Source organism: Physeter macrocephalus, chromosome 18 (genome assembly GCF_002837175.3).
Source record: "Physeter macrocephalus isolate SW-GA chromosome 18, ASM283717v5, whole genome shotgun sequence".
Lineage (NCBI taxonomy): Eukaryota > Metazoa > Chordata > Mammalia > Artiodactyla > Physeteridae > Physeter > Physeter macrocephalus.
The window spans coordinates 45,491,103-45,517,341 of record NC_041231.1 but is presented as its reverse complement, the minus strand read 5'-3'; the positions used below and the strand labels follow the sequence as shown (position 1 = coordinate 45,517,341).

Below are 26,239 nucleotides of genomic sequence, written 5' to 3'. Positions count from 1 at the left end.
GTCTTTAACAAAATTAATTCCCATAAATAGAGCTGTTGGAGCTCATACAACTCAACAAGAAGAAAACACAACCCAATCCAAAAATGGGCAGAAGACCTAAATAGACATTTCTCCAAAGACGACATACAGATGGCCAATAGGCACATGAAAAGATGCTCAACATTGCTAATCATTAGAGAAATGCAAATCAAAACTGCAATGAGGTACCACCTCACACTGGTCAGAATGGCCATCATTAAAAAGTCTACAAATAACAAATGCTGGAGAGGGTGTGGAGAAAAGGGAACCCTCCTACACTGTTGGTGGGAATGTAAGTTGGTGCAGCCACTATGGAAAACTAGTGTGGAAGTTCCTCAGAAAACTAGAGTTGCTATGTGATCCAGCAATCTCACTCCTGGGCATATATCCAGTCAAAATTATAATTCAAAAAGCTACATGCACCCCTATGTTCACAGCAGCACTGTTTGCAATACCCAAGACATGGAAACAACCTAAATGTCCATCAACAGATGAATGGGTAAAGAAGATGTGGTATATGTAAACAATGGACTATTACTCAGCCATAAAAAGAATGAAATAATGCCATCTGCAGCCACATGGATGGACCTAGAGATGATCATACTAAGTGAAGTATGTCAGAAAGAGAAGGACAAATACCATATGATATTACTTACATGTGGAATCCAAAATATGACATAAATGAACTTATCTACAAAACAGAAAGAGACTCACAGACATAGAGAACAGGGGAGGGTTGGATTGGGAGTTTGGGATTAGCAGTTGCAAACTTTTATATATAGGATCAATAAACAACAAGGTCCTATTGTATAGTACAGGGAACTATATTAAATATCCTGTAATAAACCATAATGGAAAAGATATGAAAAAGAATATATATAAATGAATCACTTTGCTATAACCCAGAAACTAACACAACATTGTAAATCAGCTATACTTCAATTTAAAAAAATAACTAAAGAGAGCTGTTGGGACACTTCTATCATGGAGAGAGGTATGGTTTAACAGAGGAAATAGACACTAAGAATGAGTAAGTGTTCATGGCGTGACATGTCCTCATCTAACAAGTTTCTAAATGATCTGGAAAAGGGATGGCCTCATTAAATCTCCAAGTTTGCAGATATTGCCCTCAGATCTTTTGGATCATGGTCATGATAATCTGGCATAGACCAACTGAAGAACTTTTTTTTGTTGTTTTTTTGTTTGTTTGTTTGTTTGTTTTTGTGGTATGTGGGCCTCCCTCTGTTGTGGCCTCTCCTGTTGCGGAGCACAGGCTCTGGACGCGCAGGCCCAGCAGCCATGGCCCACGGGCCCAGCCGCTCCGCGGCATGTGGGATCCTCCCAGACCGGGGCGCGAACCCGGTTCCCCTGCATCGGCAGGCGGACGCGCAACCACTGCGCCACCAGGGAAGCCCAAAGAACTTTTTTTTTTTGAGCATAAACTATCGGGCAAGCTTCAAGACGGGACAGAGTGAGTTGCCGCAGACTCTAAGCTTTCCCCAGGAAGATTCACTAGTCCCTCCGCTCGGCGGTGAGACGGGGTGTTGTTAGGGCTAAGATGCTGGCCACCACGAGGTCTCAGAAACCAAAAGAAGATGTCCTACTAGGCATGGTACTGGGGCATCACAGGACACCTAAAATACCGTGGGTAGTTCCGGTCTTGATGCCTCAAGAAACACATGGTGGGGCTGCAGAAGGCAACTCAGATGGCCAAGAGGATGAGGAGAGGTGGACACTCAGGACCTTCAGAAGGGAAAAGCTGGGGGATTAAGTCATGAAAAGTGTCGGCAAACCGGAGATGGCTCACCAAACCGAGAGGATGGGGAGTTTCTGGGGCAAAGCTGGGTCTACCTGGCTCTGCCCAGTCCCTTGGGCAGGACTTTACCTCTCTAAGCCTCAGGCCAGTGGGACAGTGACATCTACCGTGAAGGACTGAAGATTGAAACAATGTGCACGTCTAACCCAGGGTGCGTATGAGCAGGGCACACTTGGGGTTCAGAGCGCCTGCTGCAGCTTGAGAGAGACGGAAGATGAGGGAAACCCTCTAGGAAAACTTTCTACGTGGAGCAGATTAAAGGAGTGTCTCAGCCCCAGCAGGAGTATAAACCTGGGGACACACCAAAGAGAAAAGTTTTCTCTGTCAGGCCCGACAGCTCTGGAGGGCCACTGAAAGCAGCGTAGACCAAAGCCGAGTTCTGAAACTCGGCTGCACACCAGAATCACCTGGAGAGCTTTTAAAATCCCAGCGCTCAGGGGGTACCTCACAATGATCAATCTGGAACCCCTGACGGTAGGACTGAGACAGCAGGGTTTTAAAAGCTCTCTAGGTGGTACCACTATGCAGCTAGGGTTGAGAGCCGAGGGTGTCTTGGGGACATCTGCCAACGTGAAAAGTTTTCAAAGCAAGGAAAACTCTGTTTAGTTGCTTGGCACCCCTTGGGTGGTACGGGTTTGGGGCTGGGACAGAAATGCTCATCGTTTTAGGAAATGGGAAGGTCCTCATTTCGAGATTTAGGGTTGTGACTTCAAGCACAGCTGGCCATCTCTAGAGTCACTAGCAGGTGACTCGTGCCAGCATCCCTGTCCTCCCCCCGCCGCCCCCCCAGCGCAGCTTCTGCCCTTCGACTGCAGAGGCAGCCTCTCGCCACTGTCCGGGGCTGAGCCCGCCCCCACCCCCGGGCCGCCATCCCACCTTGCCGGTGGACTCCGTGCCCCGCAGGATACACAAGTACACCAGGAGCCAGGCCAGGATGAGGCACAGCGCAGGCTCCCACCGCACCGCCCCGCTCTCCTGGATGGACGGCGAGATGTTGAGGGTTTTCCGGTACCAGAAGTACTGCGTCGAGGAAGCCTTCTCACACTCCTCATCGTAGCCTGTACGGTTGCCATTCAGTGGGCACACGGACCACGGCAGGGGATCCTTTGGGATCAAGACAGACGTTATACACAGAGGTGAGGGCTGAGGCCAAAGGTCGGGGTGGGGAGGACAGGAGGTGGCCCTGAGAGGAGGTTCTTGGAGGAGGACGCTGGTCCCCAAAGGGCAGGCGGCTGAAGCCCCTGAAGGCAGACAGGGAATCGAGGGGTTTGTCACGGGCACGGATGGGGCTTGGGCAGAGGAGTCAGGCGGGGAGGGGCTCCACACTCCCAATCTGCCGAACTCCACGGTGGGTCTGAGAGACCAAATCAAAGGGACAGTGGCCAGACCATCTTTGACAAACGAACTCTGCAGCCACCGGCCCAGGAACCCAAACCACAATCCCTGCAGTAATCAGCCCAGAGTGGACACGACTCGGTCACCGGCTGCAGCTTTCCAAACTTGTGTTCCCGCCAACTCAGGACCAAGTGGAAAAAGCCAAATACGCTCCCCTAGCCAATCACACGGCTACAGTTTCCATGCCAGCACACTCCAATCAGGGCACACCTGCAGCCTTCCGTTTCCCACTAGCACGATTTCCCGCTCCCCTGCCTGTCCTGCCTGGAGTTTCTGCCAAATACGAGTGAAGGTGCTGACCTCCTGCTAACGAGCTCCGGATAGACAGCCTCTGCTTGCTCTCATTTGGGTGGTCTGTTTATTTCCACAAGCCCCTAGCGAGTCCTAGCATGAATAAGACTTGGGTCCTGCCCTCACTAACTGGTGGTGGAGACAGGCGTTTCCTACAACGGGCACTGGGTTTGGAAGTTAGAGGGGGATGCAATTCAGCCCCACCAGAGCCGTCTTCTGCATCTAAGACAGAGACAGCCCAGCACTGATGACTTCCTTTAAGCCTGAGTCAAGCTACACCTGTAGCAGTTCCACTCCTGGACTTTGTAGATAGAGCCAGTAAGAGCCTCTTCTGCTTCCGCTAGTTTGAACAGGGCTCTCTGTCACTTAGAAACAAAAGAGCCTAAATGGTGCATGTACAATGAACACGACCCAAGGCCAAGAGCTAAAGAGAAGCTCTGAGCTGAGTGGGGGCGGGTGGTGGATTCTGGCTTGGAGGGGGAAGGGGGTTAGGGGGTCCCACCTCTGCTCTGCCGAGACCAGCCCCTCGTTGATCAGATTTCATTAGACAAAAACTCTCCAGTGACAGAAGCAAGTCTAACCCCACTGGGTTCAATCCCTATATTTCACAGGAAACAGAAATGAGCCCCAACGGCATCACTACCTGATGGGCCAGGGCCACTCTGCCCGTGAGTGAGCTGGAGCCCAGGTCTGTCATCTGGAAAGTGCTTGGGCCCCATGCTGGTAGGACCCCTGGCAGCAACAGGGGGCCCCTCACCCGCTAGAATGTGAGAGCTGGTTTCTAGCTTCGACCTAAAGTATTTCCAAAGGCGACCACCAGCAATTCCTCCTCTCGAGAGGTGGCATCCACTGCCTCTCCCTGTGAACCTGGGTTGACCTGTGTCTTGCTTTGATCAACAGAATGCAGTGAAGTGAAGCTGTGTGACTTCCTGACCTTGGCATCCCAAGGCCTTGCAACTGTTACTTTCACCCTCTTGGAAACCTGCTGCCCTGTACAGACACTCGGGCTTGACGGCTGAGCGAGGAGGACTCGTGGAAGGAATGGCCACGTGGAGTGAACTGAGGTGTCTGGCGACAGCCAGCACCAAGCCCCTGTCAGGTGGGAGGGTCCCTGTGGACCTGAAGCCCAGACCACAGTCCCTTGGGTTTGCCTGGCCCGTATGGGACTGACTGGGTCCATTCACTGGACCGTTGCTGTTGCCAGCCCAGCCCAGCCTGACTGCCAACCTTGGCTACGCGTACATGACTTAATCACTCGTGAGGAGGGGAGGCTTTAAAACCGCGGATGCCCGGCTGCAACGCCAGTGACTCGGATTTCATTGGTCTGGGGTAGGGCCCGGGCCTCAGAATTTTAAAAGCTCCCCCAGGTGATTCCAGCAAGCAGCCAACATGGAGAAGCTTTAAAGTACAGAAGGACTTAAACTGACCAATTCTCAGCACCCAGACTCTCCCCCTCTGAATCAGTGGGTCAGGCAGGGATCCCTGCATCTGTGTTTGTAATAGCCCAGTGCTCCCGCAGGGAAAACCTGGAAACCCCAGCGTGGTGGGAGGTGGACAAGAGCACAGACCCTGTGGCTAGGCTGCCTCATCCAGCCTCCCAGCTACTCAACTCCCCTCTGCCTCTGGTACGTGCTGTGTCAGCACCATAGAGTGCGGTGATGATCACACAAGGGAATGGTTTTGAAGTGCCTGTGACTCCACCTGGTCCACAACAAGTGTGAGTGTCTGTTGCTGCAGGTACTATCATTATGATGTGACCATGAAGGAGGCTCCAGGGCAGAGGGGATAAGGGATAGGCCCATGGATCTCTGAAGGCTGGAATGAATAGTCAAGTGATTTTCAGGAATCACTGATTTTCACACTTCTGAGGGTTAGGAAAAAGTACTCCCTTAATTGAGACACTTTATTTTTGCCTTTAGAAAATGGTCAGATTATCCTGATTTGTTACAAGACACGTTGCTTCCACCTTTGGAAAACTGTCTTAAGTATGCAGACATATAGTGCCTGAGACATGTATGGCAACCCCTCAATTGGAATGGCATTGTGCAGTGCACAACCTGCCCAACCATACATGACAGCCCAGCACAGAGGAGGGAAATGGTTACCAGGCTGGAGAGTAGAGGAGCTGCCCTCCACCCAGAAGGCAGAGGACAGGCAAGGTTATGGCTAGTCTTCATGGAACTCTAGGTTGAGCCAGGGAAAGGATGAGGGGCTACAGCTATGCTCAGGGCAGAGTCCTTCCTGTCAGGGACATGCACAGGGCATTTTCCAGTGAGATGACCTGGGTGGGGTGTACTGGGAAGCCAGAGTTGGGTGTGGATATGGCACCTTCTGAGCATAGATGCTGACTCCTGATTATTGAGGTCATTAACCCAAGCATTCCTTGGGGCCCCAAAGATTCAAGGCTGTGCCCAAGTGCTCCAGATACTGGCCTTACAAATTGGGGTCAGTTCATAGTCCATTACCATCCCCATCTAGCTTTTGGACCTTGGAGATAGGGTCTGTCCCATGAAGGCTTGGCTCAGTGGCAAAGGGTAAGGCATCCACCCCATGAGCTCCTGTCTCCTCCCTTTCTTTTCCTATCTGGGAGGAGGCCGAGATGGGAGGCCGCAGGAATGGGGTCCCTGATAGTGAAAGGCAGACCCCGAGGAAAAGGAGTGAAGCTGGGCAGTGGACGGGAAGTTCCCATTTTGGATATGAAGACCACCTCTCGGTGTGGAATTAGGGTCCTCTCTTCTCTACATGTTCCATTTCCTTCCACATTTTCTACGAGCATCAGCTATGGTTATAATCAGAAATGCATTTCTAAAATGTTTAATCTTGGGAGTAGCTGCTATTGTGTTACAGGGGTGACAATGGTCCTTCTAGGAGAACTTTTGTAGAGAAAAGGAGGGGCCCAGCCTGGAGTCAGAAACCTAGAAGGACAAGTGATGAGAGGCAGGAAGGGGGAAGAGGAGGGAGGCCGGTACCTTATGCTCAGTGGGTGGAGCCCTTCCCCATCACTTCTCTCCACAGGTTTCCCCCTGGGCCCCCTCTGCAATGGTTCTTAATATTTTGGGGGGGGGTCACATCCTTCAGAGAGAACCCGATGAAAGCCATGGGTCTGCTCCTCCCAAATGTGCACATACATCACACACAACAGCAGGGGTCCATGGATCCCTGGCTCAGAAGTCCTCTGCTTGGTTGGGGGCGCCCAGCCTCCCCCAGTCCTTCGCACCACTTCCGGACAGCTCCTGACTCCCTCGAGGCTGCTGCCCCCATGCTCCACCCATGTGCCGGCAGTGGGCACTCTGCTGCCTTCCCCCTTTCCCGCTCTGACCCCTGCTCGGTTGCGCTCACCTGGAAGGAGTGGAAGAGGTACCAGAAGGCCCAGGCGTTGATGACATTGTAGTACATGGAGAGGAAGAAGGACACCACCACACTGGCCACGCCTGCAGGGACAGGACGCAGAGGGTGCTGAGGACTGCACCTACCCCTCCTGCCTGGATGGGGCAGCAGGGGTCCCGCCCAGAGCCCCCAGGACATGCCTGCAGTGCCCGCCCTGGGACGGCAAAACCAGGTTTGTGACCTGGCACCTGCGAGCACTTTCTAAGGGTTAGTCTCTTCCACTATCTCTCTCCCCATCTTCTGGGACATGAGGCCTGTGATGTTCTTTTGATGTGCTTAGGTCCTCACAACGATGTTGTGAAATGCGATGTTATGCCTACTTCGCAGAGAGGGAAACTGAGACACAGCACTTGCCCACGACCACGCAGCTATTAAGTGGTACAACTAGGATTAGCACCTAGTGTGAGAAGCTCTTTGTCACTGATGCCAGACACAGCAGTTGCTCTCTCCTTGGCTTACCTGAAGCTGGGTCACTTGTGCCAAACCCTGCCCAGCAGTGGCGGGGAACACGGTGTGAGGAGATGTGTCAGGAGTGGAGCGGATGGGGGCTACCCCTGACCTGGTCAGGCCTGCAGAGAACCAGTGGGGATGTTCGGGGGACCCGAGCACAGAGAGGGCTGCTCCACAGCCAGTGGTGTCCTGGAGCTGGCCCTCACCAGCCCCGAGAGCCGCTGTGCACATCTCTGCCCAGCCCCATGCTCCGGGACACCTCCTTAGAAGTTGACGGTGGCCGTGGTGGCAGTAGTTACACCACCAGTATCAGTAAATGCTACAACCAGGCCTTCCCCTCCCCCACGCCACCTCACTGAGCTGGTTGTTAAACATTCACCAGCATCCTCGATTGGCACCAACATCTGGTATCTTTCCGATTCAGCAAATGCTGCCTCAGAGAAGCCCTCTGTCATTGATGACTCGGGCCGATTGTAAAACCACACACCTCCGTGTTAAATATTAACAGCCGTTCAAGATGAGGAGGCAGTTCAACTTGGAGGTGATTTGTGAGGCCACCGGACACATTTCTTCTGCATCTGAGACTAAGTCACGTCCAAGTTCACATCCTCCTTGCTCCTGAAAACTTTCCTGTCCCCCTTTCTGCCTGGGGGGTGGGAGAGGTGAGCAGAACAGACCGTGGCCACTGCTGGTCAAAGTTCAGCAGAGGAGCCCCGGCCCATGAGGGCCGCACAGGTCGGGCAAAGATCTCCCGCGGGTACCCCGGACACTGGCTCAAAGTAACTCAGGGGAGGCAGGATGGAAAGCAGTGCCCCTCTTGCCCTCCACTGTGCCTCGGCCTCCATGCGCTGGAGATGTTAATGGCACCCACACCCTCTCTGGTGTGATGAAGATTAAATGAGCTCACACACATACACAGACAGGCCAGCACCTGGCACAGAGCAGGAGCTCACTCACAGAGGAAGCCGTTATACGGGTTCCCAGAATGGTTGCTGGACAGGACACTGAGTTACAGCTCCTTTCCTGGGCAGCCGTTTCCCTGTTACAAACGAGCAAACTGAGCCCCAGAGAAGAAAACAATGTGGCATCCGTTCCCCAGGGGGTACGCATCCTCCCTCTCTCACCGTCCCGGGGGAAGGAATCCGGCCCCTCTCAGCACACATTCTATGGCAGCCCTCCTGGGCCTGCTGCCCGCCCGACTCAAGGGCTCTCTCTGGGGCCTCCTGCTTGCCCCTTGCTCCGGCTGCTTTGCCAAGGGACTCGCCCCCCGTCACCTTCTCCTGCCCAAAACACAGTCTGGGGGTCCACAGGTGGGAGAGGACTGGAGAGCACCCACTTACCAACGCCACTGAGGTAGGGGCTGATGGTCCTCCAGGCGCCGATGCTGCCCTGGCGCATGCGCTGCCCCACTGCCAGTTCCAGGTACAGGAGCGGCATGCCCTCCACGGTGAGCATGATGATGTAGGGCACCAGGAAACTGCCTGTGGGTGTCCAGAGCCGAAACCAGGCCATCACCCAGGGCTTTACTCTGGAACCCACCTAACCTCTGTGCAAATGGCCTTCCATCCACCCTCCCGTCTTTCCACTAGTCTATTCATCCTTCTACCTCTCCATCCATGCTCCATTCCTTCTTGTATTTTATCTTTCCCTCGGAATCCATCTTCCTCTTTCTACTCATCCTCCATCCTTCCACCCATCCACTCTTCTGTCTTTCCGTCCATCCAGCTGTCCTTCTATCCTTTTGTCTTTCTATTCATCATTCCATCCGTGGATGACATGCAGCCTCATCGGTTGTTAAGATCGTTAAATACACCCGTCCTGGGGGGTAAAAGGCCACCATGCCAAGACCCTTGAGCACCTTCCTCAAGGCCTCAGCTGCCCCTGCCCCTCTGCCAGAAACCCCCATTCCATTTCTACTGTAGCAACTAATAGTTGATCAGAGTCTGGACCACTGAGTGGTTAAATGTTTTGAACATCACCTCTGAATCCAGTCAGCCAGCCACCCACCTCCACACACTTCCTTTGGGCTTTTGACATGGCCCAGATGGTGCCCCACGGGAGGTATTACCCCAAACAGCTGTTTTACTGAATGCTTCCTCTGGACCGGGCCCTGAGCTGAGTGTAGGATGGATGGGAGAGTAGCAGCCCTGCTCCCTGCCCACGAGGGATCACCTGGGCAGAGGAATTTCAGCTGCTTCATGATTGTCTGCAGCCACAGAATACTCCTCTGGGCCTTTGTCTTCAGAGATGAGGCAAGGGCTTGCTATGTATGTGTGGAGACGAGGTCCCCGATAGACCGAGCCCAGGCCACCAGCTCCCTTTACAGAGCACCTCTGTTGGATGTATATCCGTTTTATACAGTGGCCTTCAGCCTAAGTTTTCATTTTAATAAAGGGTATTATGACTAGTTCAAATTTTAAACCCACTGGTTCCCAAGGAGCCATCCGCAGACAATGGCCCTCGGTGACCGTGGGGAGCCAGGACGTGTGAACGGAGCTACACAAGGTCCCCCCACTGCCAGACACATGGACAGAGGATGGCAGCCTGCTGGGGCATCCCCCACCCCGGCTGCCCCACTGCTTCTCCTGCTGGTCCCACGCCCTCCTCCGCAGCCCCTCGGACACCCCTCCCCCAGCTCCTAGCTCCTTGGCAGTGGACCTGAAAAAAGGTTCACTGGGAAAGGAGGGCAGGACTTCTGATTAAAAGAAAACCCCGACTCTACAGCTGCAGGGATTAAAGGCTGGTTACAGAAGGAACTGGCTCTGGAAGTATTAAGGTAAACAACACAATACGTATGTTCACAGGAACGTCTAATATTTACAAAAATGCCTCCACTGTACATATGTGCTGTCCTATAACCCACTTTTCTCTCCCGAAAGGATCTCACAGTCATTCTCTCGACCACACGATGTACCTTCCCATCACCCCTTAAGAAGCTGCACAACATTCCACTGGGAGAATGAGCCTAGAATTGCTTTCATCACATCAGTCCTCAGGCACTTAGGCTGTTGCCAGTTTTCTGCCATCCTAAACAAAGCCTGGTCCACGTGTTTGATTATTTCCTCGGGACAGAAATCCCAGAAAGAGAAAGGCTGGCACCAAGGCCAAGCAGAGCCCCGGCATGGCCCTCTCACGACGGAGAGAAAGGTGCCAGCGTGTGCTCGGGAGAGCGGGCCCCACATCACCAGACCTCCGCGCTCCCCGCTTCGTCCTCCCTGCTCACATCAAGGCTACCACGCGTCCTGCCCCCTCATTTCTGGACCCTGCTTTGAAGACTGCCAGACCCTGCTCCCTTCCTGCCCAGCAGGAAGGTGTTGCAGCATCTTACCCGGTTCCTCTCAACAGCAAGGAGTCCACGAGGCTGTCAGGGGCTCCCACCCACCAGATACCCATCAATATAGGTTACGTTGGCACAACCTGCCTGGAGCAGCATTTGAACCCTCAGTGGTTATAAGAAAAGATTGTTTTCACCCAAGATGTTAAACAGTAGCCACAGGAGGCCTGGCAAGGTCCACGGAAGGTTTTTCTCTTTCACAGAGCCTGCGTGATGGTCCACTGCCTGTGGAAGGTTGGACATTCAAGGCCTGGTGCCCAGATGGGCTCCTTAGCGCTGCTCTTCAGTAATTTCTATTACCCCTCTCACTGCCCAACCATCCAAACACACACACAGTCCCAGTGGATCTGCTCTATGATCACTTTCTCAACAAATTACTACAACATTGAACATCCATATGCAGAAACAATGAATCTCAACCCATATATCACATTTTATACCAAAAAAAAGGCCCTCAAAATGGATCATAGACCTACATGTACAACTTAAAACTGTAAGACTTCTAGAAGAAAACACAGGAGAAAATCCTTCTGACCTTGGGTTGGGCAAAGATTTCTTAGACACAACATCAGAAACACTATTTGTGAAAGAAAATATTGATAAATATTGATAAAATATCAGACTTCATTTTAAAACTGTGCTTCATGAAAGACATTGTTAAGAGGACAGACAAGCTACAAGCTGGAAGAAAGTATTTGCAAAACACATTTGACAAAGATATCCATGTATCTTTATATCTAGAATATATAAAAACTCAAAAACGGAAAAGAGCTCGTTCAAAAATGTACAAAAATATGAACAGACATTTCACTGAAGAAACTATATGAATGGTAAAATAGCACATGAAAAGATGATCAGCACTGGTGTTCACGAGGAGACTGCATATTCAACCCACAATGAGAGGACACTACACACCTATTAGAATGGCTAAAATAGGAAATGCTGACAATACCAAATGCTGACGAGGATTTGGAGGAACTCCCATACATTACTAGTGGGAATGTAAGATGGTTCAGCCACTCTGGAAAGCAGTATGACAGTTTCTTATAAAGTTAAGCATACATTTACTGTATGACCAGCAATCCCACTCCTGGGTATTTACTCTAGAGCAATGAAAACTTATGTTCACACGAAAACCTGTACATGAACATTTACAGTGTCTGTATTCACAGTTGTCATCAACTAGAAACAACCTCATTGTCCTTCAGTGAGTGAATGGGTAAATAAACCCTGGTACATCCATACACTGGAATGTTACTCAGCCAATAAAAAGAAACAAACTACTGATTCATGCAGCCACATGGGAGAATCTCAAAAGCATTATGCTAAGTGAAAGATGCCAGATTCAAAAGGCAACATACTGTGTGATTCCATTTATATGACTTTCTGGAAAAGGCAAAACTATAGGGAAAAAGATCTGTGGCTGCTGGGGGCTGGGAGTAAGGAGGGGCCGACTACAAGGGGACATGATTGTGGGGATAACAACTGCCTGCATTTGTCAAAATTCATATAACTGTATGCCAATAAACATGAATTTTTCTGCATGCAAATATACCTCAATAAAATAATTTTGTTTTGTCATCAGTTTGAGAACAAGTCCATTAACCAACCCTCTTCCAACTGGACTGTTCCCCATGCTCCTTTTATGGGAAAATTCTGACCCTGGCTCTGTAATGAGGAGACGCTGGCATCAGGGAGAAGCGAACAGAGGCATGAAAAAGGGTGCATCTGCTCCCATGCATCTCAATGGGGCAATAGTGTGGGAGACTAAATCCAGCCACACACTCTTTGCAGCTGCTCCCGGGAAGAGGTGGAGTCTATTTCCACCCATGGATCTGGCCTGGCCCTGGGACTTGCTTCGTCCAGTAGAATGTGGGGAAGAGGGCACCATGGTGGTTCCAGAGCCCAGACCTCAAGATACCTTACAGCTCCACCTTCGTCCTCTTGGAGAATGGCCCTGAGACCACCACATATATAAGCTGGTCTAGGCTACCTGGGGATGAAGGGCCACATGGAGGAGAGCCGAGGGGCCCAGCCAACTCGGCACCAACTGCCAACATGTGAGGGCACTTCCAGTCCAGCCCTCCCACCAGCAAATGTAGCCGCGTGAGCCAGTCCTGATTAAACCAGTAGAGAAGTGCCCAGCCACTCACAGAAGTGTGAGAAATAAACTGTTTTAGCCATGACTTTCTTTTCTACCTCTTAATTCTTCAGTATGTCTTTCCTAAAAACAAAGACATTCTGTTACATAATCCCAGGGCACTGAGCAAAAAAATCAGGAAATTAACACTGATACAGAATTTTTTTACCTGCAATTTTACAAATTTACTGGAATTTTATCAATTATTCCACTAATGTCCTTTTCCTGGTCTCAGATACAGCTCACGATCGCACATGGCATCTGCCACGTCTAGTTAGCTTCCTTTAATCTAGGACAGTGCCTCAGTCTTTGTCTTTCATGACCTTGACACACTGGAGACACTAGCCAGTTATTCTGTGGAATGCCCCTCATTTTCAGTTTTGGCAGGAACACTAAAGTGACCTGGTTCTTTGTCCAGAGGGACATAATGTAGATTTGCCCCATGCTTGGAAATATTAACTTACTCACTAGGTTAAGGTGGGGTCCACCAAGTTTCTCTGCTGAAAGTTACTATTTCCCCTTTGAAATTACTACGTATCTTGTAGGGAGATATTTTGAGACCAGGTAACTATCCTATTTCTCATCAGACCTTTGCCCACTACTTTCAGCATCCATGGGTAGAATCCTGCCTGAAACGATTATTTACTGTGTTGGTTGCCAAATGGTGGTTTTCTTATTCTATCATTCCTTCTAAGTCCTCAGTTTTAGAGTGGTCTGTCATGCAGAAACAGGTAACAGAGGCACCTACCCAGCCCTGTGTGGATGGCCTGTTGCCGAGTCCAAGCTTGTACAGCTCGCCACACATAGACCAATAAAATCGAGATGAATTGCTAAGGCAAGGAATAGTGACTTTATTCAGAAAGCCAGCAGACCAAGAAGATGGTGGACTTGTGTCCCAAAGAACCATTTTGGCTGACTGAGAATTCAGACTTCTTTTTATACTAAACGGGGAGGGAGTAAAGCCAAGTATTCCCTGGTTCCGGTCAGCCTCCAGAGGGAATGTGTTAATTTCTTCCTACCTGCAGTCATTCACAGGCGGACCTGGTCAGGATGTTTCCTGGGAGCTAAACAAAGGTATTTTAACTTTACGTTCCTTACCCAAGAGGCAGGGTTCCCAGAGATGGGCCATTATGTGTAACTTAAGCTTATAGGCAACATCCCTTTAGTGATTAACTTGTAGTAGAATACAAAGGTTCTTCCGTATTACAATTCCCCACTGTGATGTCCATTCCACGGTTTTGTGAGGAAAGTGATGAAGACTGCTCTGGGTACTTCCTGCTAAATGGGACAACGAATATTCCTTAGAATCTCAGAATCTTTCCTTTTTTATCTACAAGTATTTGAATGTGATGAAACCCCTTAGCACTTTGTTGTCTAATTTGTAACTGAACTTGAGTTTTGGTTCCAGTTCCCAATACATATACTAAATTCCTGTGCTATTTATTTGGACAAAATTAAATAGGTTGATGCTTCTCCAGCTACAATGAAATTACGATTTACTTCAGTTGGATAGGTAGACCTGTTGGAGGCAAACCTCATGAACAGAGGTTAGTACAGTGCCCAAAGCTTTAACATAGTTGGCAGCTGCTAGGTCTTTCAGAGCATTTATAGATTCTCTCGCCTGAGCAGACACCTGAAATGGCCTACCACACAACATTTCAAAGGGACTTATTTTAAGCCTGCTTCTGGGAGCCACTGATTCACACAGCAGGGCAACTGGTAAGGCCTTATCCCAAGTCAAATTAGTATTCACTTTCTCAGTTTCTCCTGTTGATTGTGGTCTCCAGGATGAATGTAGTTCCAATGCCTTAATCCAAATCAGGGGATAATTTCCTCAAGGAGGGCTTTAACCAATTAAAGAGTACTGATTTTAAAAACTAAGAACCTTACACTGCCACACACGAAAACAAATGGTCCATAAAACATTCTCCTTTCCTTCTGGAGGTTTTATGATGCATTGTTATCATTAACCAGTCTTTTACTATTAAACATAAATGGTCAATTGAGACAAGCAGTTCTGAGACCATCCTTCCACCGCTGATTAACACTGGGGTGGCAGGTATTGGGGATAATATTCACTTAGCCTTCTGAGCTTTCTGGGCAGACTTGGTGACCTTGCCAGCTCCAGCTGACTTTTTGTCCACTGCTTTGATGACGCCCAAAGCAACTGTCTCTCATGTCACAAACAGCAAAATGGCCCAGAGGAGGAGAGTCAGAGAAGCTCTCAACACACATGGGCTTTCCAGGAACCATATCAATGATGGCAGCATCCCCAGATTAAGAATTGGGGGCCATCTTCCAGCTTGTCCCCCAGAACGATCAATCTTCTTCAGCCCAGCAAACTTGCAAGCAACGTGAGCTCTGCGACACTTCGGTACAGGTGCACATGCAGCACTGATTTGGCCTTGATGGTTCAAGATAATCCCCTTGAGCTGTGAAGCCAGCTGCTTCCATCGGTGGGTCATTTTTGCTATCATCAGCCACACTGCCACAACAAACACCTTTGACAGACGTGTTCTTGACACACTGAGGCCCACACTGTCCCCAGGAAGGGCTTTACTCAAAGCTTCATTTGTGCATTTCAACAGACTTGACTTCCTGCAGCTCAAGGCATTAGAGTCCAGTCCTCAGTGGTACAGGCTCCTGTGTTGGGTCCCCATCTGGGGAGCTCCAATAGCTGCCTTTGGGTTATTTTTTTTTAGCACAAATCATGCAATTCTGAGTGACTTGCTGGATGGTCTTTTGTAGGTTAGACCCCATTATATGTTTGTTTGTTTGTTTTTTAAATGGCTGTGCTGAGTGGCTTGCAGGATCTTAGTTCCTTGACCAGGGACTGAACTCGTGCCCTTGGCAGTGAAAGCACCAAGTCCTAACCACTGGACTGCATGGGAACTCCCGTGACTTTTGAATCCATTGTAAGGTGGCATCTCTCCCTAATAGACACTATTATGAATGTGCTGCAGCACAGTGTCCAAGATGCCTCAGGGATCAAAATAATTTCTTGTGCACTACATTTCCAGCCAGGTGAGGTGTGGTTCAGGTGAAACCCCACTCTTTGGCCCTCACCTTGTCCTTTTCTGAATACACTGGCTGACACTTTGACAAGTCTATCAATGGAAGAAGTGACTCTCTTGCCTCAGAGGAGATTGTCCCAGCGTCCCTTTTTTTTTTTTGTCTCTCAAAATATTTATTTCAAGTAGAAACTGGGAAGACAACACATGTAAAATAGTTAAGTAAAAAACCTTGACAAATACACTCATTTGGTCATCAAAATATAAAAAGCTGAAAATTATATTAGGTACTTTGATTGAAAACAGTGTTACTCTAGTCAAGTAATAAGCCCAAAGCAGTCCCCAACTAAGAGTTAAAGCTCGTCTCTATTCATACACACAGCCCTTAGACAAGCATCATGTTTTTATCCAGAATGGTTCCCCCCCCGAAATCCTTATCTTTTTATTTTTGCTACTTATATGGAAATTATTCAGTGTGTTTGTGTGTTTTTTATAAATAAGTTTTTATTTTCCAGAATGTCACTAAACAACCACATCAACCTCGGACAATATCTGAATCATTATTTTTGTTTGTTTGTTTTTGTTTTTTTGCGGGACGCGGGCCTCTCACTGTTGCGGCCTCTCCCGTTGCAGAGCACAGGCTCCGGACGCGCAGGCTCAGCGGCCATGGCTCACGGGCCCAGCCGCTCCGCGGCATGTGGGATCCTCTGAGACCCGGGCACGAACCCGTGTCCCCTGCATCGGCAGGCGGATTCTCAACCACTGCGCCACCAGGGAAGCCCTGAATCATTTTTACAAAAGTGAAAAGAGCCAAATAAAGGGTCTCAGGTTAAGTGAGAGGCATGGGTGGGTTATTAATCGATATGGAATAATTTGTTGTTTGATCAGCAGTGACATTGCTGAACGAACTTTGAAAGTTGGCCCTGCCTGAGAGCAACCCATGTGGATGCAAACCTCTTGGTCCTAGAATCCTTTCTCAAAGGTATAAATGAGGCACAAAGAATCACTAGGAGAAGGATTAGTAAAAGCCGAGTCCTTGCCACGAGTGGGGTGCTGGCCAGAGAAAGTCAAGTCCTTGTACACCCAGTTGAAATGCAAAGTGTCCTGGCGCGTCTGTCCCCAAGGGTTGTCCCATTGGGCACATGTGAGGTTGGTCTGGTGCAGGAGAGACAGACTTATTTAGAAGAGGGGTACCCAGCATCCTCCGGAGAGTCGGGGGGTGGAGCGAACCCTTACCACTGAGGCCACTGCAGCCTCCGGGTTGCCATCCTGGGTTTGTCAGCCAGTCTCTGCCCTTTCCTCCTGGGCCGTCGTGCACCTCCTGACACTGAAGGTGGGAGGGCTGGGCTCCTTCCTCCTGCTCATCTGAGCTGGACTCATTGTTATAGAAGTCAATGGTGGCTTGCACGGGGAAACTGGCCAGCACCTTCTCCCCGGAACTCTGCAGATACTCTTGATGCTTAGAAATCGGTAAATAAAGTCTTACAGGATGCTGAAACCCAAAGGCCCCCTTCGATCCAAAGGTTTGTTGGTCATACCCAGCCTCAAGCTGGCTTCCAGTTCTGGTGGGGTCAGCAACCTGGGGCCTCAAAATCCAAGGTCTCCACGGTGTTTGGCTCTCAGGCGTGGTAGTGGTGGTCCCGGGGGACCATCCCCAGGGCAGTGACAGATGTGTCCCTGCGCCTCCCGGGCTCCGGCCGCTGCCTCGGGTCTCATGGTGCCCTCGGAGCCCACGCCCCTCCAGCGGCGCCCGCGCCCCTCCAGCGGCGCCCGCGACCGGCCGTGCCTTTAACCACTCGGGGGAGGGCGCTCACCTCCCAGCATCCCTTTTTAATGGGATTCGTGTTGGTCGTGTGTTTTTGGCCCCCCGCGGGGTGCCATTAGCACACACTTCTGGTCTTACCTTTTCATTGACCTGGGGAGGGTGGGGAGCATGGGGGAAGAGCTGTCTCCCTTCCTGGGGTTTTCATGAGCACCATCTTCAGGCTTAAAGTGTGTTCTGCTGGGACTCTGGTGTCAAGCTGTTCTGGTGAAAAACTTCAGGGTGAGGTCTATCAGAAAGTTAATCAGCTCATTCCCCACTGTCAATTTCACCCAGGGCTCCCGTAAGGAATTAGGCACCTCAAGTCCAAGGGAGCCCCTGGCCTCTTCATTCACCAGTGTTCCTCTCTTTCTGTCGTATAAGAGGCTCTCGTCTCTGTTTTTCTTCTTATGTTTTAGCCTAGGGCAATCTGTTTTCCAATGTTCCTCCTCCTTACAGCAGGTGCATTGTTCCCACCCCAATGGTGACTTACCTCTCTCCCAATTACTCACCTTCGGGAATTCAATGCCACTGCCAAAAAAGTGGCATTTCATTTTGCATCCTCTTTCTTCTGTTGTTGTTCCCTGTTGAACACTTTATTTTTTTCTTATTTTATTTTATTTATTTTTGGCTGTGTTGGGTTTGTTGCTGTGTGCAGGCTTTCTCTAGTTGTGGTGAGCGGGGGCTACTCTTCATTGCAGTGCACGGGCTTCTCATTGCGGTGGCTTCTCTTGTTGTGGAGCACGGGCTCTAGGTGTGCAGGCTTCAGTAGTCGTGGCTCCCGGGCTCAGTAGTTGTGGCTCGCAGGCTGTAGAGCACAGGCTCAGTAGCTGTGGCTCACAGGCCTAGTTGCTCTGCGGCACGTGGGATCTTCCCGGACCAGGGCTCAAACCGTGTCCCCTGCGTTGGCAGGCGGAGTCTTAACCACTGTGCCACCAGGGAAGCCCTGGTGAACACTTTAAAAAGCAACATCTACCCATTGAGAAGGGTTCATTTCAGATGAACCATCTTATTTTTTCAACTTTCTCCTGATATAAGGCACTTTGCCCCCCCACCAAAAGGTCAAATTTACGATTCTAATATTTTCAGGGGCCACACGATCTGCATTAGTATAATGTCTGTAGGCCTGATAAATCTTCTCCAGGAATTCAGAGGGGTCTTCATTTGTTTTTTTGCTGAATTTTGTTCAACCTCTTTTGCTTTGGCTCCCCTTTTCAAAGCCCTGCCAAGATGCACTGATAAGTAATGCTCTAATAAGGGCTGTCCTCCCTCATTGGGTTCCACTTTGGTTCAGCTGTTGGTACTGCCAAGTGGGTTCAGGTGTAGGAGAGCTCCCTATAAAGGAGCGTTGCAATCTTTTCAAATAAACAAGTCTGAGAAACTCAGCCAGCTGGCTGTTGGCATTTAGGGCCCCTATGAGATAATGGGGTTAGGGAAACTGCCCTGCCCCAGGAGCGGCTCCTCACCCCAAGTGGGTGCCCTGTCGGGTCTTAGATGGCAATACCAAACCAGGCCCCTGTGCCCCAGGAACTAACACAGGATTTTCTAGTTGACCCCTAGAAGGAGGTGCAGTCCCGAGCTCAGCTGGAGGAGTGAAGGTATGAAGCAACCTATCCTCATTCTCATTCCTTTCTTTTCCTTATTTTCCCTGATGTAATAGCACAAATACTTGCACGTAAAGAATGTCATCATTCTTCCCCACTTCTTCACAGAAAAGCCACCATCAAACCATAAATAGCAATTGATCATCTCTAACAATTAAAAGGATGCCTTTTTGCCTTGGCATCAACCAACTGGGCTGAATTCTGGGCTGGGGCTTTTGGTGATGTTAGGAACCAAGTGGAACCTTTCTCTTCTCCCTGGGAATGTCCTACAGACAGGTCTTTTTTTTTTTTTTTTTTTCCCCTTTTCTATTCCTTTCCTCCATCTGACATTACTAAGAGTTTGTTCTTTTTTTTTTTTTGCAGTACGCGGGCCTCTCAGTGTTGTGACCTCTCCTGTTGCGGAGCACAGGCTCCGGATGCACAGGCTCAGCGGCCATGGCTCACGGGCCCAGCCGCTCCGCGGCATGTGGGATCTCCCCGGACCGGGGCATGAACCCGCGTCCCCTGCACCGGCAGGCGGGCTCCCAACCACTGCGCCACCAGCGAAGCACCCCCTACTAAGAGTTTTAAATATCACAAAATTGATTTGGCTGTAAATGGAGAAAGAGTACCAAACAAAATGAAACAAAAAACCCAAAGAACAAACAGAAAATCTAAATAAACCCTCAAGATTGGTCTTGGGGTTTTACATATACCAACGACATAGGAGACCACAAACGACGTAATTAACACAGCAAGGTAGCAGTATACGGTGCACAGGGTCTCAAGATAACTCTGCCTAAACCCCTTGTGGAGTTTCTAACAGGTACTGTGGCCACACAATGTTACAATAAAATATCATCATCTTCTACTCATGGGTCATGGCTGTAATCAAATCACTTATCCAAAACACACCTCAGAGGACTTTCTTTAGGGATAGTTGAAACATTCTCCATTTTTAAAGACAGAAATTCAAGACAAACAAAACACAAATGGCACATACCAACGCTAGCATCCAAAGAAGCAAAAGAACCGGGTAAAAGTCCAACAACTCTTTCCTCTCTCCAACAGGGTACCCCACTCAATTACAAAACAAACTAGCTTATTTTGGAGAAAAAGCCCCAAATGGAGAGGAAATAAAGTTTCCAGCTGTACACACCGGAGTGACTTACCCTACGGTATGGAACCCGTCGGCTCCCAAATATCAATTCCTTGTTCCAATTGCCTAGCACTGGGGCAGCCGGTGCCACTTTGGGGAATTTTGAAGGGCAGATTCTCCGGACAAGTGGTCCCGGCAGCTGCTAGGGCCTTACCGGAGAATTCCCCAACCCCAAATTTGTTACCGAGTCCAAGCTTGTACTGCACGGCAGGCCAATAAGTCTAGAGATGAGTTGCTGGGGAAAGGAAGAGCGACTTTACTTGGAAAGCCAGAAAACTGAGAGAAGGGTGGATTCGTCTCCCAGAGAACCATCGTGCCTGAGTTAGCATTCAGGCTCTTTTATACTAAAGGGGAGGGAGTAAAGCCCAACATTTCCTGGTTCCGGTCAGCCTCCAGAGGGGGATGCAGCCATTCACAGGTGGGCCTCGTCAGGATGTTTGCTGTGAGCTAAACAAAGGTATTTTAGCTTAATGCTCCTTACCTGGGAGCCAGGGTTCCCAGAGATGGGTCATTATGTATAATTTAAGCTTATAGGCAACATCCCTTTACTGATTAACTTGTGATAGAATATAAAGGTTCTTCCTTATTACAAGCCCAGCCCAACCCCAACCTAACCCTCATCACATCTCTGCCTCAGTCCCCTGTGTCCACCCTACATGTGCCTGGCACATGTTAGGAGCCCAAGAGTGTGGTTGTCACCAGGATTGAATTTGGAAATCCCAGGATGAGCAGCAGATATGGAACTCCCAGGGACATTTTCTGACGGCTGGGACCCAGCCTCTTGAGCTTACTTTACAAATTGTGTTCGATACTTTACAACCTCTGAAACTCAGGTTTCTGTCCCATCCAGGAGCGCTGGAGAAACACCAAGGGCCAGAGACTGAGCGCAACACACACATGCACACAGTACACAAGGGAGCAGCCGTCGTGCTGCCCACCCGTCCATCTGTGGACTGGCCTGGCGTGGCTCAGTCCCGGGCTGGGTGCCGCCCCGAAGGGCTGTGGCTCCAGGCATGCCGGGGCTGGCACACAACAGCTCTCCAGAGCTGTACATCTCCTCCCAACCCCACATTCCCAGACATGCCCCTGGTTCGTCTGAACTTGGCCACAGTGGGAGTATTTACACCATGGTCATCAGCATAGGCTATAAATTAGGTCCTGCTCCTCCTTCCAAAAGCCAGTTGTTCTACATGATTGGCACCCCACCGCCTGGCTCCCAGCAGCTGGTGGTCTGGGGTGGGGGATTCCTCTAAAGTGTGGACCAGCAGCATCCATCGGCATCACTTAGGAGCTTGTCAGAAATGCAGAATCCTGCCCTCCCCCACAGTTCTCCAAATCAGAATCTCTAGGGGCGGGGCCAGCAGTCTGTAGTTTATCAAGAAGCTTCGGTGGGCAAAGTCTGAGATGCAATGATTTAAGCACCAGGGAGAAGCAGACAGGGCTTTGAGGAAAAGTGTCATTGTCCCCCTGCCTAGTCAGGTGTCTTCTGACTGCCCCTCTTGATGGGTTAAATATCATATAGAGAAAATTTAGGGGAAAAAAATCCACATTTCCACGAGCCACATCAATGTACTCATTCTTCCATGTTTCTTCCATGATTTGAGCACATTTGTATAAAAGTCAACAGCAGGTGCACTCATTTTCCACATGTTGGTATACGACACATTTGCATCCCAATTTCTTGTGAACAACCAGGGCCTTTGACTTGGTCTCCAAGGCCTGCTGACTATCAAGCACAGATTTCGTGCAGTTCCTTCAGCTGCCTTTCCTTTGTTCCAGCGTCGGGGTGCTGGCACCTGGAATGTAATCTTCAGAATTAACATTCCTTGTGCCGCCTGGCCCACAGAGCAGAAAGGAAGCCTCATGGGAAGGAGCACGGACCCCTAATCCTTTTTATTCTGGGAAGTATTTTGGCGCAGCCTGGCTCTGCGGTTTATAAACAAGCTCTTTGCTGGCTAGCGGCCGGGGGGCGGGGTGGTGGAAGCCAGGACTCTGCGTAGAGGGAAGTTAGACCCCCCCTCTGGAGCCTTTCATGATGTGGTTGGTTACCTGTCAGGTACAGAACGGGAGTGTAAACAGAAATCACTTACTGTAGGTGACACCGTCGGGCAGTGAAAGGCTTGCGAAAACCACCAGCAACCCTGCCTCACGACCTCTGCGGCTTTTCGTAACAGACCTGGCTTCTTCATGCAACAAATATTCATTGGGTGCCTCCTCTGACCCCACCACTTCACAGAGACGGGGCTAGTGGGCGACAGAAACTCTAGAACAAAGTGCAGGCCTTCTGCCCAGGTGCTGGAAGTGCCCCAGGCTAACAGTGGCATCCCAGGTGGAGGAACAGCTTGGGCAAAGTGTGGAGGTAGAGAGTGGGCATTCACTAATGGACAGTTGTTCAGAATAGTTGGCGGGGAGGGGGGCTGCTGGAAGATGAGTGACAGGAAATGAGGTGGAAATAGGGGCAGGTGTTAGGTGGTCAAGTCCTTAGCGAGCCAGGATAAGCTCTTTGGTCTTTGTTCTGTAGACACTTATAACTGAGAGGATGCCACCCACCTAACCTACATCTGTCCACCCTGGACCCATCCACCCACCAATCCATCGTCTCCCCAGTGTCCATTTGCTGGTCAACCGTCATCCATCCATCTACCTTTCCACCTATCAGCTTAGGTATACTCTGTACCAGGCACAAGATTTCTTCTTTCTTTTCCTGGGTCTTGAAGGTCTTGCCGTTTCCCTAGCAATTTATATATACAGTTGACCCTTGAACAACACTGGGTTTGAACTGCATGGGTCCACTTATACGCAGACTTTTTTCAGTGGGCTGAACTGCAGATATGGAGGAACTGTGGATACGGAGGGCCAACTGTTAGTCATAGGCGGATTTTCAGGGATTTTCAACAGCGTGCAGGATGGACGCCCTTCACCTCCATGTTGTTCGAGCGTCAATTATATTCCACCTCAGAACTACCCCACCTCACCAGTGTCCACCTGCAGACTACTCAGGTAATGCTGTTGTTAGAAACAAGGAATTAAATAGTCACGTGACAGCAAGGCTCACCTGGCCTCATGTTTGGGAAACGTGTAGCAGGATAAAGGTATCGTGGGTAGGTGTGCTGAATGCCGAATGATGTGGAAATCTCATCCTGACAAAGAATTCTTACGAAAGTCAGTTATGAAGCTGTTGGAGCATATGGGAATACACGCACTTCACATACTTATGAGATATATGTATATATATATATATATATATATATATGCCTTTCAAATTAAAAAAAGGAGTCAGAGGATTAAGAATGCACTATTTTTTTTTAAAAAAACTGTACATTAATCTTCTGTCAAGTTTTTTTTTTTTTGAGCTGGGAGGGGTGGGTGAGAGTGAGGGAGTAGTGTTTTACGTTGGTCTTCTTGAACAGGTTAAACCTAGTAAATACTTTGGTCTAACATCTTTCATTGTCCTCTATGGTGAAAAAACCCACTCATGCTGAGTATAGAAGACACCACAAAACACACATACCAGTGTCCACCTGCAGACTACTCAGGTAATGCTGTTGTTAGAAACAAGGAATTAAATAGTCACGTGACAGCAAGGCTCACCTGGCCTCATGTTTGGGAAACGTGTAGCAGGATAAAGGTATCGTGGGTAGGTGTGCTGAATGCCGAATGATGTGGAAATCTCATCCTGACAAAGAATTCTTACGAAAGTCAGTTATGAAGCTGTTGGAGCATATGGGAATACACGCACTTCACATACTTATGAGATATATGTATATATATATATATATATATATATATGCCTTTCAAATTAAAAAAAGGAGTCAGAGGATTAAGAATGCACTATTTTTTTTTAAAAAAACTGTACATTAATCTTCTGTCAAGTTTTTTTTTTTTTGAGCTGGGAGGGGTGGGTGAGAGTGAGGGAGTAGTGTTTTACGTCGGTCTTCTTGAACAGGTTAAACCTAGTAAATACTTTGGTCTAACATCTTTCATTGTCCTCTATGGTGAAAAAACCCACTCATGCTGAGTATAGAAGACACCACAAAACACACACACACACACACACACACACACACACACACACACACAGCCAAAGATAACTATTGTTTTATTCTCTTCGGTATGTTTTTGTTCATTCTCTTTTCTCTGCATACTTTAAAACATAACTGAGATCATCCATTTTATACAGCTTTGAATCTGACTTCCCTCCCTGCATTTAATGTATGACATGAAAAAATACGCAAATACATTTTTTGAAAAACCATCTTAATGGCTTCCAAGAGCACCACCGCGTGCATGTTCCATAATTTATGGAACCAATCCCCTTTAGTTGAGGGCTTAGGAGGTTTCCCATGCCTGGCTCTTATTAAAAGATGGAGGTTATCCTTCTACTGTCTACCTTCTGTCAGAGCTATTTTCTTTATGTAGAATGCTAGAAATGGAATAAGGCAGAAAAAAATTTTTTTAATGCTGAGACTTCAATCTCTATTGCCACCTTGCCTTCCAAAAAGGCACTTGACCCTCACTGAGGTTCTCTGGCATTTCACAGAAGGCGGCTCCAGCTCCCTGGAAGGTATGCGAATGCTGTGTGGGTGCGTTGCTGTCTACTGAGCGCACGGTGATGCTTCACAGGAAAAATTTGTAAAAAACCAAAACAAACGAACAACACTGCAATAGAGTGATCAGCCTTCCTGCCTACTGTGGTCCCAAACCCAAATCAATCTTGTGATAAAAAATTTAAAGAAATAGCTCAAAATCCTTTTATCCTGAGTTTCAAATCATGCTGCCAGGAATGTTTCTGATCTGAAAGTTGTATAACGAGTTTCTGCTGAACAAGACAATTTCCTGCTCACTGTCAGACCCCTGCCACCTCTTCTCCAGAGGGAGGAAAATAGTGTCCCCCCCCACCCCGTGCCACCTACTGCTCGCAGAGCCGCAGCCTGACCAACAAGGGTGATAAGGGCGTGCTGGAGGGCTTGGCCGCCCCGGGGATGGGGTCGGGGCTGCAGAGGGCTCGAGAAGGCGCTCTGGATAAGAGCTCCAGCTGTGGACTGAGATGTCCTAGGTCCGATTCCCGCCTCTGTGACTCTGGGCAAATCACTTCGTTCTCTGAGCCTCAGTTTACTGGCACGCAATATGGGGCCAACCCCAGCGCGCACCCCCAGGCCACTCGGCACAGAAGGCGACCCCGCGGGGTCTTGCGGGGACGGCGCAGCCCGGGCGCCGGCACTCACCTCCGCCGTACATCTGGCACAGGTAGGGGAAGCGCCACACGTTGCCCAGGCCCACGGCGTACGAGATGCAGGCGAACACGAACTGCAGCGGGGTGGCCCACAGCGGCCGCGCTTCGTCCATGGCCCCGGAGCTCGGCGCGCGGCGCGCTGGGTGCGCGACCAGCAGGAGCGCCGTCCCGCCCGGCTCGGACTGGGGATGGCCCCGCGCCTCTGCCGCGGCCGCTCGCCCGCTTTTTAATTGCTAATCTCATTAACGGCGCTCGCGTCGGAGGGGCGAGGCTGGTAAATGGATGACGGCGAGCCCCACCCCACCCCGCCGCCGGGCCGCCGCGGCCGGGAAGGCACCCGAGATTGCGCTGTACAGGATGGCGCCCGGGCCCCTGCAGCTCGACGTGGGGTCTGGTGCGTCGGCTGTGGAGCTCCTGGGAGTGGTCAGGTTCCCTCGAGCACCTACCCAGCATTTACAGAGTGCCTACTGTGTGCCAGGCTTGTCTGGGGACAGGGCTGTGAACAACACAAACATCCCCAGCCCTCCCGGAGCTGACATTCTGGTAAAGGGAATTGCTTAAATGAACTGGATGAAATAGCCCATTTTCAACTATTTTTGACCTACAGAAAGGATAATTCCA

The 26,239-nt window shown here is 49.7% G+C and overlaps 1 protein-coding gene and 1 pseudogene across 2 annotated transcripts in view; both read right to left on the bottom strand.

Annotated features, from left to right (window-relative positions):
* Positions 1–25,731, bottom strand: part of SLC6A20 (solute carrier family 6 member 20) — a 44,832-nt gene extending 19,101 nt beyond the window's left edge. For both annotated transcript variants that reach the window (XM_055080122.1, XM_007123881.4), the window contains exons 1-4: positions 25,611–25,731; positions 8,698–8,838; positions 6,860–6,951; positions 2,711–2,938 (exon numbers count right to left, since the gene is read on the bottom strand). In XM_055080122.1, coding sequence (XP_054936097.1) covers positions 2,711–2,938; positions 6,860–6,951; positions 8,698–8,838; positions 25,611–25,731 — 582 coding nt within the window. The remainder of the gene's footprint in view (positions 1–2,710; positions 2,939–6,859; positions 6,952–8,697; positions 8,839–25,610) is intronic.
* LOC112064924 (protein ripply3-like) lies at positions 17,018–20,248 on the bottom strand (annotated as a pseudogene).
* Positions 25,732–26,239: the final 508 nt, after the last annotated feature.